Consider the following 16,107-nt stretch of genomic DNA (forward strand, 5'->3'; position numbering starts at 1 on the left):
GTTGCCACAGTCCAGGAGCATTTGAAGGCACAGTGCAGACACTCAGATTGGCACAGAATTCTTTGTAAAATATGAGTGCCATAGACTGTAACAGACAGCTTCATGCACACTATGCATTTATTGGTTTGTTTGGAAAATGTTGTCCATCGAATTATTAATAGGTTTATTTCAAATAGTTTGGAAATTGTTGTACTTTTGAAAATATGCTGTTCCTGTAGATTTTTTGATGAGAGTTATAGCTGTTATATATATATAATTTTCTTTTCATTTTAAGAGAGAATCCTTTTTATCCTAAATCTTTTATTATCTTTAAATTGTTTTCTGTATTATTATATGTGCCTCTAAAGCAAGTATACTTTTTATCTAGGATACTTACATAATAATCCCTTCTATTTATAGCTGTTGGTAGTTCTCCTAAGTTCCTGTCACAGAAATTTTTATTTGCTGTTTAGATTTGTGACTGAATTGTGAGAATTCAGTTGTGATTTTTAACATGTCTTAGATATATACTAACATGTCTAATATATACTATATATTTTATTGGTTTATTTTGAAAAAGATGGGCATAGAATTATTACTACATTTATTTTAAATATTTTTAAAATACTGATATTTTTGAATAGACACTGTTCCTATAAAGTTGTGAGATGGGTGTTATAGTTGCTATATATACATAGATATAATTTTGTTTTCCTTTTTAAGAGAGGATTCTTTTTATCCTAAAGCTTTTATCTTTAAATCTTTGTATCTGTTACTACATGTGCTGCTGAAGGGAGCACTCTTTTTATCTATGATACTTAATATATCTATTACACTTACAGCTACATGATAGTTCCTCTAAATTCTTATAAAAATAAATTTTTATTTGATGTTTACTGTATGTTTTTGAAATGTGAGAAATCAGATGTAATTTTTTACCTTGTATTGGCATGTCTGTATGTTACTTTAAAGAGGATGTGTGTTTTAAAGGAGGACATGAGCTGTGTGTTTTCAAGAGAACAATGCAGTGCGTCTCTTGGGGAAATGTAATAAAGATGAAGTTTTCTCGCCTTCACAGTGAGTGTGATCATATTGGTCTGGATTGATTATTTGCTGTCATGTGACATTTTTCCTTAATGGGGTTTTGGTTATTTGAACATATTAATTAGCTCTAGAAGATAATCCTGCATTATTTTTTATGTAGAAAAAAACATGTAGAAAAAACATAACGGTGGGTGCAGTGCTCACACCTACATTTCCAGCACTTTTGGAAGTCATGGCGGGAGGATCACTTGAGGCCAAGAGTTTGGGGACAGCCTGGACAACATAGTATCAACATCTATTTTCAAAAAAAATTTTTAAAAAGAAAAATAATAGACGAGAAGGCCGATCCCAAGCTAGAGGTTTTGTCTGTTTTGGAGACAGAGTGGGAGGATCTCTTGAGCCCAGGAAGTCAAGGCTGCAGTGAGCCTTGATCATGCTACTGCACTCCAGCTTAGGTGACAGAGTAAGACTGAGTCTTAAAAGTAAATAAACAAATAAATAAAAATTAAAATAAATTAATTTCAGATAAAGCATGCATAATTATAGTATAAATATATTCCAAATGTCACATAGAACACAATTATATGAAAGAATTATTCATTGTTTATCTGAAATTCAAATTTAACTGGGCCTCCTTTTGTTTTTTTTTGAGAGGCACTTTCACTCTTGTTGCCCAGGCTTGAGTGCAATGGCGCGATCTCGGCTCACTGCAAGCTCCGCCTCCCGGGTTCAAGCAATTCTCCTGCCTAAGTCTCCCGAGTAGCTGGGATTACAGGTTCCCACCACCACACAGGCTAATTTTTGTAGTTTTAGTAGAGACAGGGTTTCACCACATTGGCCAGGCTGGTCTCAAACTCCTGACCTCAGGTAATCCAACAGCCTTGGCCTCCCAAAGTGCTGGGATTACAGGCATGAGTGACTGCCCCCAGCCCTGCCTTCTATTTTTATTTGCTAAATCTGGAAACTCTATCTTAAACTGATCAGATCTCTCTAGCATTTTCTTTGTTCCACATTATGCCTTACCTTTCTGGCGAGGGTGGTGGAGGAGGAGATGTAATTAGCTTGGACTGAAAGTGGGAGGCTTCTTTTTTTTTGAATAATCTTTTGGCTTTGGCTTTTAGCTTTCGTCTTCGTTGTTTGAACTTGGGCATGATTTCTGCAGAGAAATATTTTTACATTTTTAGTTGAAGAATAATATATACATATAGAAAGTACACAAATCTTAAGTGTATAGTTCAATGAATTATCATACCATGAACACACCCTTGTAACCACCATCTTGATTAAGAAATAGGTCACTACCAGCATCCCAGAAGAGCCCTGAAGTAGGGGAAAATGTAAACCCAGATTTAAACTATCTCTGGAGAGATCTTGGTCTTGGCATTATATTATTCTCTAAGTTTGTTCTGCTTGTGTTGCTTTTCTTAAGTTAAATGAATTTTCCTTTCTTGATAGTAGCAAATATGGCTATAGTTGGGTTATAGTCAGTTATTAAAATAATATGTTGGTCAGGCATGGTGGCTCATGCCTGTAATCTCAGCACTTTGGGAGGCCAAGGTGGGCGAATCACCTCAGGTCAGGAGTTCAAGACCAGCCTGACCAACATGGAGAAACCCTGTCTCTACTAAAAATACAAAATTAGCCGGGCGTGGTGGTGCATGTCTGTAATCCCAGCTACTCGGGAGGCTGAGGTAGGAGAATCGCTTGAACTCGGGAGGCAGAGGTTGTGGTGAGCCAAGATCGCGCCATTGCACTCCTGCCTGGGCAACAAGAGTGAAGACTCCAACTCAAAAAAAAAAAAAAAATGTTTTTTACCGGCAGCATCTACTGAGCTGTGACAGGTGGAATTGGTAGTGAGATGAGGAAACAACATTAGCCATTTATTCAATACCCCTTTACTGTTAGGTATCTTCACATATATCTTTTTAGTTAACCCTTACTATCCTGCAAGGTATTATCCCTGACAAGGAGGATTTTTATTCCCATTTTTACAGAAGAATAAACTGAGGATAAAAAAGATTAGACAATCTATCAATGCAATGCAATAAGTCCAGACCTATAAGTCTTCCATGTTCTTTCTAATACGCTGTGGTGTGACACTAGATTAAATAGGCAATATACTGTAAAATGAAATAACAATTACCCCAAATCAAAGACATGGGTATTTTAAAACAGTTATTTTATTTTTTGAGGCACAGTCTAGCTCTGTCACCCAGGCTGAAGTGCAGTGGCGTGATCTTGGCTCACTGCAACCTCCACCTCCCAGGTTCAAATGATTCTCCCGCCTCAGCCTCCCAAGTAGTTGGGACCACAGGCACTTGCCACCACACCTGGTGGCATAATCCCAAAGTGCTGGGATTACAGGCGTGGGCCTTAAAACAGTTATTTTAAAGCATTTAAAAACATCACTGGCTGGGTGCGGTGGCTCACATCTGTAATCCCAGCAGTTTGGGAGGCCGAGGTGGGCAGATCGCTTGAGGCCAGGAGTTCGAGACCAGCCTGGCCAACATGGCAAAACCCTGTCTCTATTAAAAATACAAAAATTAGCTGGGCATGGTGGCATGTGCCTGTGGTCCCAGCTACTGAGGAGGCTGAGGTGGGAGAATCACTTGAACTTGGGAGGCAGAGGTTGCAGTGAGCCGAGATCACGCCACTGCACTCCAGCCTGGGTGACAAAACAAGACTCCATCTGATGAATAAATAAATAAATAAATAAAATAAAATAAAATAAAATAAAAACATTACCTAGTAGAACAGAGGATACTAGAGGCTGGGAAAGGTGGGGAGGAAGGAGGGATAGGGAAAGATTTGTTAAAGGATACAAAATAGAGGCATTTGAAGCAGAGCAACTCCATCTTGAATAGGGGTTGGGTAAAATGAGGCTAAGACCTACTGTGCTGCATTCCCAGGAGGTTAGGCATTCTTAGTCACAGGATGAGATAGGAGGTTGGCACAAGATATAGGTCACAAAGACCCTTCTGATAAAACATGATGCAGTAAAGAACCTGGCCAAAACCAAGAGAGCAATGAAAGTGGCCTCTGATAGTCCTTACTGCTCATTATACACTAGTTATAATACACTTGCATGCTAAAAGACACTCCCACCAGCACCAAGACAGTTTAAAAATGCCATGGTAATGTCTAGAAGTTATCCTATATAGTCTAAAGAGGGAAGGAACCCTCAGTTCTGGGAAATTCCTACCCTTTCCCCAGAAAACGCATGAATAATCCACTCCTTGTTTAGCATATAATCAAGATATAAGTATACTTAGTTGAGCAGACCATGCCACTGCTCTGCCTATGGAATAGCCGTTCTTTTATTCCTTTACCTTCTTAATAAACATGCTTGCACTTTATGGACTTGTCCTGAATTTTTTCTTGCATGAGGTCTAAGAGTCGTCTCTTGGGGTCTGGATTGGGACCCCTTTCCAGTAATAAAATTACAGCTAGATAGGAGGAATAAGTTCTAGTGTTCTATGGCACCGTAGGATGACTATAGTTAACAATAATGTATTATCTAGTTTCAAATAGCTGGAAGGAGGGTATTGAATTTTACTAACATAAATAAATGATACATGTTGGAGATAATGGATATACTAACTACCCTGATCTATTAACTATACATTACATGTATCAAAACTTCACCATGTACCCCACAAATATGTGTAATTATTATTGGTCATTTTAAAAATAATCAAAATAAAATTTTTAAAAAATGGCAAGGCCACTTGATACAGTAACAGCAAATTAGGATCTGTCGAAATAAAGTGAATTTTTTATACAAATGTCGGGATATAATCAATAATTATCAAGAGAATAAAAGCTGCTTTGCACTTAAGAATGCAACAAATATTTTAATATAAATATATCTGTTCTTTCTAAGATGCTATACACACTAATATGCTATACACTAACATATATCTATATAAGTATATATCATAATGATCAATTTAAATATATTACCATTAAATATATGTTACCATTATCTTGATTGTGACCAAGTGAATATTTTGGAAACCTTTAATAAAAGGGTCCTTCTTGCTATGGTACAAAATGAAAAAACAAAACAAAAACATTATCTAGTATATTCACATTTCAATCTGGATCCCTTTCTGAAGAAAATTAAGTCACAGCTTAATTTTGAGCTGAAGTTCCAGAAAGGCTTTGCTGCTTTTAGTTGTTGCTACTTGAGGAACAAAGATGTTGTTATTCAAGTAGCAGAACTGAAAATGATCTCAAGGCCTGGGCCTCCTTCCCTTCAAACTCAGATTTGAATGGGAACAATTGGCCTTTAAAATACACATTCATTCCACTTCTGTTCACTCAGTAACCTTTCAGCACTTGGTATGCAGCACTATACTTGCTCAGCTCTCAGATTCCACTGGCCCACGAACCCCGACTACCCTGCTGCAGGTTGTAAAAACTGAGCACTGGCTTGGTTCCATGACTTGCAGAGGGCACCCCTAATGGCAAATGGCGGCAATGCATACATGGACAGCCCTTCTAGAAATAGAGATTCCTGATAACATCTAATCGGACTAACTATCAGGTCCCAATTTGACAAGGTGCTTTTCTTAATTGTCCTTAGGGGCTTAGAAAACACACCAAAACATAGTTGGCTGCCTTCACCTTTATTATATCACTTTTTCTTCCTGCTGAAATAATGAAGGAAGGTGAAGCAGGGATTATTAAACACAAGGGATGTCTAAAGGATTTTTTTTTTTTTTGAGACAGAGTTTTGCTCTTGTTGCCCAGGCTGTAGTACAAGAGTGCGATCTTGGCTCACTGCAACCTCTGCCTCCCGGGTTCAAGCGATTCTCCTGCCTCAGCCTCCTGAGTAGCTGGGATTACAGGCATGCACTACCACGCCCAGCTAATTTTGTATTTTTAGTAGAGACTGGGTTTCTCCATGCTAGTCAGGCTGGTCTCGAACTCCCGACCTCAAGTGATCTGCCTGCCTTGACCTCCCAAAGTGCCAGGATTACAGGTGTCAGCCACCACGCCCAGCCCTGACTTTTTCTTTAACTTAAAACAACACAAGCCTGTAGTCCCAGCTATTCAGGAGCTGAGCTGGGAGGATCACATGAGCCTAGGAGTTTGAGGCTGCAGTGAACTATTATTGTGCCACTGCACTCCAGCCTAGGCAACAGAGGGAGACCTTGTCTCCAAAACAAACAAACACATAAACAAACAAAACAAAACCAGGCCAGACGTGGTGGCTCATGCCGGTAATCCCAGCACTTTGGGAGGCCAAGACAGGCAGATTACGAGGTCAGGAGATCAAGACCATCCTGACTAACACGGTGAAATCCTGTCTCTACTAAAAATACAAAAAAATTAGCTGGGCGTGGTGGCGGGCGCCTGTAGTCCCAGCTACTCGGGAGGCTGAGGCAGGAGAATGGTGTGAACCTGGGAGGCAGAGCTTGCAGTGAGCTGAGATTGCGCCACTGTACTCCAGCCTGGGTGACAGAGCGAGACTCCGTCTCAAAAACAAAATAAAAAAAAACAAAACAGAAAACAAAACAAAAACCACACGATAAAAATACTCTGATGAAGATACTTAGGAGAGCCTCCTAGAAAGGAGCGATCTTGTGGCTGCCTGAAGAAAAAAGGTTACATTTCATCAAATCTATGGTCAGGGACTTCTTTTTTTTTTTTTTTTTTTTGAGACAGGTCTTGCTCTGTGGTGCGGGCTGGAGTGCAGTGGCATGATCTTGGCTCACTGCAGCCTCCTCCTTCCAGGTTCAAGCGATTCTCCTGCCTCGGCTTCCAGAGTAGCTGGGATTACAGGCATGCGGCACCGTGCCCGGCTAATTTTTAAAATTTATTTATTTTTAGTAGAGATGGGGTTTCATTATGTTGGCCAGGCTAGTCTTGAAGTCCTGTATGGTCAGGACCTTCTATAGACAAATGCCACTGGAAACTTCTATCTAAGGCTGAGTCCACTGGTTGGGAGCCCTAGAATCTGAAATTTCCCTATCATCCTCCTTTTCTTTGGCTTCCATCTGACCCTTCACAGTCCTCCCCTATTCTGTTTCTGTTGCCCAGGCTGGTCTTAAACTCCTGTGCTCAAGCAGTCCTCCTACCTCAGCCCCTCAAAGTGCTGGGATTACAGAAATGAGCCACCACACCCGACCCCATCATAGAATTCTATATTAGGCCAAACTTTCAGTCAGGTGTGAGAAAAGAATTAAGACAAAAGATAAGAATTTTCAGGATAATGGTGATAAAAAATCTAGGGGAAACAGCTTTGCAGCAAGCTTAGGACGGGGGTCAACAAACCTTTTTTGTAAAGAGCCAGAAAGTAAATATTTCAGGTTTTGCAGGCCATATGGTCTCTGCTGCAACTGCTCAACCCTGCCAGGGTAGCACCAAGGGAGTCATAGACAATACTCAAGCAAAGGAGCTGTGTCCAGTAAAATTTTATTTATGACTGAAATTTGAATTTCATATACTTTTCTTTTTTTCTTTTTTTTAAGACGGAGTCTCACTCTGTCGCCCAGGCTGGAGTGCAGTGCATGATCTCGGCTCACTGCAGCCTCCACCCACCCCCCGAGTTCAACTGACTCTCCTGCGTCAGCCTCCTGAGTAGTTGGGATTACAGGCACCTGCCACCGTGCCAGGCTAAGTTTTGTATTTTTAGTAGAGACAGGGTTTCACCATCTTGGCCAGGCTGGTCTGGATCTCCTGACCTCGTGATCCATTTCCCTTGGCCTCCCAAAGTGCTGGGATTATAGGCATGAGCCACCGTGCCTGGCTGAATTTCATATACTTTTCATGTGTCACAAAATATTGTTCCTCTTTTGATTTTTTTAACTGTTAAAAGTTATAAATCATTCTTAGCTCACAAGCTCTACAAAAACAGTAATTTGCTGACCTGAGGCTCACAGCCAATGAAGACTGGCGCAGGAGGACAGGACAGAGAGCTTCAGCAACAATGTCTCTAAGGAAAAACGGAAATAGATAAACTACCTAGTGTGTTGGACCATTCTGAGCAGAGTTTTACTGTTCTGGAAACTTGTGGCCAAATTGCTGGTAAGTGCTTGAAAAAAATAAGCATATAAAAAATAGCTAGGAAAAAAGTTGTATAAGGAAGGAAATGTAATCTTAGTAGCACTAAATGTTAAGCTGTTAAACAATATTTAAACTATAAGCATCCCCTGGGCTTGGTGGCTCACACCTATAATCCTAGCACTTTGGGCGGCCGGGAGGCAGGAGGATCACCTGAGGTCCTGAGTTTGAGACCAGCCTGGCCAACAGGGTGAAAGCCTGTCTGTAACAAAAATATAAAATTTAGCCAGGTGTGACGGCATGTGGCTGTAGTCCCAGCTATCTGGGAGGCTGAGCCAGAAGAATCTCTTGAACCAGGGAGGCGGAGCTTGCAGTGAGCCGAGATTGTGCCACTGCACTCCAGCCTGGGCAACAGAATGAGACTCCATCTAAAAAAAAAAAAAGTATAAGCATTGACTATTTATTTAACCAAAAACGATGATGTAGGTATACTGGGAAGAAGGAGAGAACGTGGACCAGGTGTGGTGGCTCATGCCTGTAATCCCAGCACTTTGGGAGGCTGAGGCAGGCAGATCACCTGAGGTCGGGAGTTCGAGACCAGCCTGACCAACATGGAGGAACGTCGTCTCTACTAAAAAATACAAAAATTAGCCAGGCGTGGTGGCGCATGCCTGTAATCCCAGCTACTCGGAGGCTGAGGCAGGAGAATCGCTTGAACCCAGGTGGCAGAGGTTGCGGTGAGTCAAGATCGTGCCATTGCACTCTAGCGGGGGTAACAAGAGTGAAACTCTATCTCAAAAAAAAAAAAAAAAGAAGAGAAAGTGAGTGGAAGTCAGTATTTGTTTAAATTTATATAGTGTGAAGAAAAGATACTTTGAAATGGCAGAGGCATGAGGCAGTGAAACAAACCTGTAATCCCAACACTTTGGGAGGCCGAGGGATCACGCGAGGAGTCCAGGAGATCCCGAGACCATCCTGGCTAACCAGTTGAGAAAACCCGTCTCTACTAAAAGAATACAAAAACTAGCTGGGCAGTGGCGAGCCTGGTCCCAGCTACTCGAACTAAGAGGCAGGAGAATGGTAAACCGGGTGGCAGTGAGCTGAGATCTGGCCACTGCACTCCAGCCCTGGAAGCGACAGAATGAACTCCTCACCAAAAAAAAAAAAAAAAAAAAAAAAAAAGAAATAATAGTATGAATGTTACTTAGAAATACAGAGGTAAATACCAGAAGAAATAATTACAAGACTTAATAGTGTTGCCTCTGACAATTGAGAGTCAGGATTACAGAGGGGTGGTTTAAACTGGACTGCCATTTTTTTTCATTGTTTCTTTCTAATTATAATAAGGCTTGTATTGTATTTGACTTTTAAACTTTGGTATGTACCATTAGCTGGAAAGGTTGAGTACCACCATTCTGAAACAGGGCCATCTCTTTCTAGTCCTTTCCTGGTGGTTGTTCCAGTGTCTATGCATTCAAATTTCTAAAGAGTCCTACACAAGCCAATGTTTGTCATTTTGGGAATTATTTTTCAATGAAAAAAATGTCTAGGAACTAAATCATGTTTTCTTCTCTCTCTCTCTCTCTCTCTCTGTGTGTGTGTGTGTGTACGTGTGTGTCTGACTTGGGTTATTAGTGCTTCTATCTAATCTCCTTCTAATTAAATACAGTAATTGGCACATGCAGAGGATTAAGGAACTATGCCAAATCTGTCAGGGTAGAAAGATGCAGTCTGAGATAATTCCTAGATAGTTAGTTGTTCCATCCAAAAATAATCACAGGTCTTGCGAAAGTGGAGAATAGCAAATTTCTACCTTAGTCAGAACAAGAACACAAAAAAGTAAGATTTGTTTTAGTATCATTACTTAATTAAAAGCATTAGGTACTTTCCAGAGGATAATTGACTAAATTGAAAGAGTATATAGCAATCTTCCTTTAGTTTAAAATACATACCCCTTTCCAAAGGGGTAATGAGACCTACAAATTATTTTTGCTGGATTAGGTGGGATTTTAATTGTTAACATTGGATACAAGCTCATTCTTTTGTGATTCCTTAAAGCATTTTTCCTTTTGTTTTCAGATAGGGTCTTGCTCTGTTGCCCAAGCTGGATTGCAGTGGTGTGATCTCAGCTCACTGCAGCTTTGACCTCCTGGACTCAAGCAATCCTCCTGCCTCAGCCTCCTGAGTAGCTGGAACTATAAAGGCGCACCACCATGCCCAGCCGGTTTTTGTATTTTTAGTAGAGACAGGGTTTCACTATGTTGCCCAAGCTGGTCTTGAACTCCTGAGCTCAAGCAATTTACTGGCCTTGGCCTCCCAGAGTGGTGAAATTACAAGTGTGAACCACTGTACCCGGCCCCCTGTTTTGTGTGTGTGTGTGTTTTTGTGTGTGTGTGTGTGTTTTTTTTTTTTTTTTTGAAACGGAGTCTCACTCTGTTGCCTGGCCGGCCTGGAGTGCAATGGCATGATCTCAGCTCACAGCAACATCTGTCTCCTGAGTTCAAGCGATTCACCTGCTTCAGTCTCCCGAGTAGCTGGGACTACAGGCACACACTACCACGCCCAACTAATTTTTGTATTTTTAGTAGAGATGGGGTTACTAATTTTTGTATTTTTAGTAGAGATGGGGTTTCACCATGTTGGCCCAGCTGGTCTTGAACTCCTAACCTCAGGTGATCACCTGCCTAAGCCTCCCAAAGTACTAGGATCACAGGCATGAGCCACCGTGCCTGACCTATGTATTTTTTAAACTAATTTTTTTCTTACACTGCTTTCTCAAATAATCTGAAAAACCATTAGAAACATAAACATATAGGCCAAGGGCGGAGGTTCATGCCTGTAATCCCCCACACTTTGGGAGGCTGAGGTGGAGGTGGGAGGATCTCTTTAGCCCAGGAGTTTGAGACCACTCCGGGTAACATAGTGAGAGTCCCAACTCTACGACAAAAAAAAAGAAAAAGCCTGGCATGGTGGCCCACCTATAGTCCTAGCCACTCTGAAGGCTGAGGCGGGAGGCTCATGTGAGCACAGGAGTTTGAGGCTACACTAGTGACCCATGACTGCGCCACTGTACTCCAGCCTGGAAGACGGAGCCAGAAACTGTTTCCAAAAAAAAAAAAGAAAAAAAAAAACATAAATATCCTAAATAGTTCTATGATCTCTAGAAATTACTCTCATTTTTGCTTACATCCTCTTTCATTAAGAAAATATTTCTAGGCTAAGGAACCAGAAAACTGGTACATCTGGAGCTCTTGATAACAAATCAAACAATAATAAAGGACATATTATAGGCCAGGCACGGTGGCTCATGCCTGTAATCCCAGCACTTTGGGAGGCCGAGGCTGGCGGATCACTTGAGGTCGAGTTCGAGACCAGCCTGGCCAACACAGTGAAACCCTGTTTCTACTAAAAATATAAAAATTAGAATGAGGCTCAGTCTTAAAAAAACCCCCCGAACCAAAACCAAAACCAAAACCAAAACCCAAACCAACAAAAAACAAGAGAAATTATACTGTAGGGGTTAAAGATGAGGACCAGGGAGTTATACTGCATAGGTTCAAACCATGGCTGTACTATACTGTCGTAAGTTATTATTTATGACCTTCAAGAGATTCTTAGTCTTTCTGTGTCAGTTTCCTCCCCTGTGAAATAATAATATTAACAGGAACTTGCTTCAGAGTTTTGAGGAGTACATGAGTAAATCATGTAAAGTATTTACAGTGCCTGGCAGGCAATAAGTTTTATTGTTATCATTATTATTCCTTGATTCTTTTTTTTTTTTGCTGCTTGAGATTACTATATCAGATTTTTTAAAATACAGAAGTTTAATTCAACAACATATAGTGATAACTTGCTATGAAGATGAATAAGACACATTCCTGCTCTCCAAGAGTTTATAGTGGGAAGAGATGGGTAAGCAGAAAGTAAACAGGTATACAATATGATATGGGTTATGATGGGATATGTATATGATATTAATGGAGAAATAAAGCAAGGGTACATAATTCTCCTATAAGGGTTGAGGTTTTTGGAAAATGTTTTGCCTAAGCTGAGCTTTGATGAAGGGGCTAGGTTAAGGTGGGCCTGGGAAGGAGTCATTCCATCAGAGGGAATAACATGGAAACATTTCACAAAAAGGTATGTCAGGGGATTCAGACAAGACTCAGTGTGACTAAAGTGTATCCTGTAACATAAAGTTTTGTCAGGGAGCAATAAGTGATGAAGCTGGAGGGTGGATAAGGACCAAGACATCAAAAACAATAATGGATTTTAAGCAGATAACTGTCATGCTCATATTTGCTCTTTAGAAAGAACGGTTTGGCAGCATTGTGGAAGTTGGATTTATGGGACCATGACTGAAGGCAAAAAGTCCACTTACAAACCTATTGCAACTGTGTAGGGGATAAGGACCTGATTATAGGAGTGACAGTAGGGTATCTAAAGACATCTAACTGCTTGTGTTCTATGTTCAAAGTCAGAAGTTCAGGGGAAAGATACTAGAGAAATACTGTACTCATAAGAGTATAGATGGCTAGAGAAAATAACAACACTAGAAATGGGTGAAATTACCCAGAGAAATATGTGGAGTGAAAAGATCTGTGAGCTGACTACCAAACTTTAAGAAACACCATGTATAAGGAGTGGGTAGAGAAAGAAATAGAAAAGACAAAGCCAGGAAGGTGAAAAGACTGCAGAGACAATGGAGCTCCTATTGGAGTAGAGGCTTATAAAAAAAAAAAAAAAAGAGGGTGTGGGAGGCTGGGCGCAATGCCTCACACCTGTAATCCCAGCACTTTGGGAGACTGAGGTGGGTGGATCATCTGAGGTCAGGAGTTTGAGACCAGCCTGACCAACAGGGTGAAACCCTGACTCTACTGAAAATACAAAAATTAGCCAGGCGTGGTGGAGTGTGCTGTAATCCCAGCTACTCCGGAGGCTGAGGCAGAAGAATCACTTGAACCTAGGAGGCGGAGGTTGCAGTAAGCCAAGATCATGCCACTACGCTGGGTGCACGCCACACCTGGGTGTGGGCCAATGTGAGTATGAATCAGAGATATTTCTCTGATTAATTTACCCTGTCTCTTCTCCTTACCATCCCCCTCCTTTCTGTCCTCTAACTTCAGTTGCCTTCACCATTTTTGTCTTTCACTATTATCTATTTTCCTTTACTGTTTTTACTTAGAAAAATTTCAAGCTTTCAGGAAATAAAGAATTTACAATAGTATAATAAGCACTCATATACAATTCACCTAGATTTACCAATTGTCAATTGCCGTCTTTGTACACACACTCTTTCTGTATGTATGTACAGATATATACATATATAAATTTTTTAAGGTTTTGATTGAATAGATTTAGTTGCAGACATCATGATACTTTACTCTTAGATACTTTAGCTTTTGTTTTCTAATATAAACATGGAAATTTTCTGACAAAACCACAATCACAGTCAGGAAATTTAACCTTGTTATGATATGATCTAATGAACAGCCCATATTAGGATTGCCCCAGTTGTCTCATTATCCCTTATAGATTCTCCCACCCTGGTTCCACAACACATTTAGCTGTAGTATCTAGTATCTCTTTAGTCCCCTTTAATTCATAACAATTCTCCAGCTTTTTTAATTTATGTATTTGCTTCTTCATATTTATAATTTTGAAGAGTCCAAGTCAGTCGTTTTGGAGAATGTGCCTTAGTTTGGGTTTGTCTGAGTGTTCCTTCAATGATTCTCCTGCCTTCAGTCTTTCTCCTTGCCAGTTCATTTTCCACATTGTTACCAGAGCTGATACTTTAAAACAAAATGAGATCTAGATATTCCCTTGCTTAAAAGTATTTGAAGGTTCCTTTACTCACAAAATTAAATTCCTTAGCACGCCTTTCAAAGCTTTTCACAACTTACCTGTAATAGCCCTCTGCCATTAGAGCCTTCATCTCTTCTAGTGACTAGCAGTTAGTACTTCCAGGTATACTACACCAAATACTTTCTGTTTCTTTCTATCAGCCTTTCCTTCTGTTTGGAGTATCCTCCTCCAAGTCAACTTATACCTATCCTTCAAGATTCTGTTACTTTATCTTATAGATACTAGTTGAGTGCTTATAATCCACCAAGTACTATGCTAGGTGCTGGCATACAATCCTGAACAATACCAACATAATCTTTGTCCTTCTGGATTTTTTTTTTTTTTTTTTTTTTTGGGACAGAGTCTTGCTCTATCACCTGGGCTGGAATGCAGTAGCTTGATCTCGGGTCAATGCCACCTCCGCCTCCTGGTTCAAGCGATTATCCTGCCTCAGCCTCTTGAGTAGCTGGGATTACAGGGGCGTGCCACCACACCTGGCTAAGTTTTGTATTTTTAGTAGACATGCGATTTTGCCATATTGGCCAGGCTGGTCTTGAACTCCTTACCTCAAGTGATCCGCCCGCTTTGTCCTCCCAGAGTGCTGGGATTACAGGTGTGAGGCACCGTGCCCAGCCACCTTACAGAATTTATACTGGCTGAAATGTCATCTCTTTTGCACTTCTATAGCACTTTATACACACCTTTATTATCAAATGTATTACATTTCATTGTAATTTTTGCTTGTATGCTTTTCATCCTGCTGGACTGTTATCCCAGCATCTTGAATACAGCAGGAGCTAAATAATGTTTCATTCAATAAAGAATGAAAAGAAGCATTCCTGCTAAGTGTTAGTTAGCAAGTGTTATTTTAGTTAAGGAATATGTTCTAATATTGTCAAATTCTCTTGGTTAGGGAGGTTTTTATTTCTTCATATCATACCACATCTTCATATGGCTAAAAGATGGGTCTAAACCTATTTTCCAATAGGAAGATGCAGTAAATAATACAGTAAGAATTACAGTCTTTTGCAGGAGTTGGCGCTGCTGCTTCTGTTACAACTCCTCCCAATGATATGAAAAGTTGTTTGCGGCCGGGCGTGGTGGCTCACGCCTGTAATCCCAGCACTTTGGGAGGCCGAGGCGGCTGGATCACGAGGTCAGGAAATCGAGACCATCCTGGCCAACAGGGTGAAACCCCGTCTCTACTAAAAATACAAAAATTAGCCAGGCGTGGTGGCGGGCGCCTGTAGTCCCAGCTACTCAGGAGGCTGAGGCAGGAGAATCGCTTGGACCCGGGAGGCGGAGGTTACAGTGGGCCGAGATTGCGCCACTGCACTCCAGCCTGGGCCACAGAGTGAGACTTCGTTACAAAAAAAGAAAAAAAAAAAGAAAAAAAGAAAAGTTCTTTGTTCTGGGGTACTTTCAAAGCTGTGGCAGCAACGGAAGTGGCTGTTGCATTTCATTGCCATCTTCCTAAAACACATTTTTATGGAGGTCTCTTGCGCTCCTCCACACATAGCCTTCAATTACTTAATTTCCATTACCAGTTCAACTGATTCTTCTTGAACACCCATAGCACTATTTCTGGGTACTTGCTTTTTAAAAATTTTATGTTTTATGCTGTTTTTGTTTGTTTTGTTTTGTGTGTTTTTTTTTTTTTTTTTTTTTAGGATTGCTTTTTTTGTTCCTGTCTTGTTTCTCCAAAGAGACTGCAGTTCCCTAAAGTCTCATCCCACACAGCATTAGGCACTCAGTAAACAGGACACACATTTAAAATGAACACTCTAACAGAATGCCAGACAATATCAAGTAATATAGTAATATTCCCAGTCAAGAAATGTACCAACTTAAACTTTAATGTGCATAGAAATCACTGAGGGAAATCTTGTTAAAATGTATATTCTGATTTAGTAAATTTGGCTGGAGCCCGATAACTTGCGTTTGTAACAAGCAACCAAGAGATGCGGATGCCGCTGATCTGTGGACTTACATTGAGCAGCAAATATGTAAAGAAATATTCAAAAGGAAGTCATATGCTTTGCTCCAAAACATATCTTGCGAAGTGTTAATTAAACAGAAGTATGGTTAAGATGAAGCCAGGCGAGCACTTCTTCCCCAGCCCCAAACCTACCCTTCCCCTTTCCATTTCCCCTTCGTGTCCAGCCAAGGTCTCCCCCTCCTCAAAACCATAAAAACACACAAGCAGCAACAAGCCCAGCTACTCAAGACGCG

General features: G+C 40.6%; 1 protein-coding gene across 3 annotated transcripts in view; it reads right to left on the minus strand.

Annotated features, from left to right (window-relative positions):
- The window catches only part of PRR11 (proline rich 11), an 88,739-nt gene that overhangs the window by 27,932 nt on the left and 44,700 nt on the right, over window positions 1-16,107 (minus strand). For 2 of the 3 annotated variants that reach the window (XM_031657050.1, XM_009190377.4), the window contains exon 2: window positions 2,047-2,179. In XM_031657050.1, the coding sequence (XP_031512910.1) occupies window positions 2,047-2,174 (128 nt within the window). In that variant the 5' untranslated portion in view covers window positions 2,175-2,179. Of the gene's footprint in view, window positions 1-2,046; window positions 2,180-2,275; window positions 2,590-16,107 lie in introns of those variants that run through there. The other variant, XM_017950037.3, reaches the window with a different exon arrangement.

Source organism: Papio anubis, chromosome 17 (assembly GCF_008728515.1).
Source record: "Papio anubis isolate 15944 chromosome 17, Panubis1.0, whole genome shotgun sequence".
Taxonomy (NCBI): Eukaryota; Metazoa; Chordata; class Mammalia; order Primates; family Cercopithecidae; genus Papio; species Papio anubis.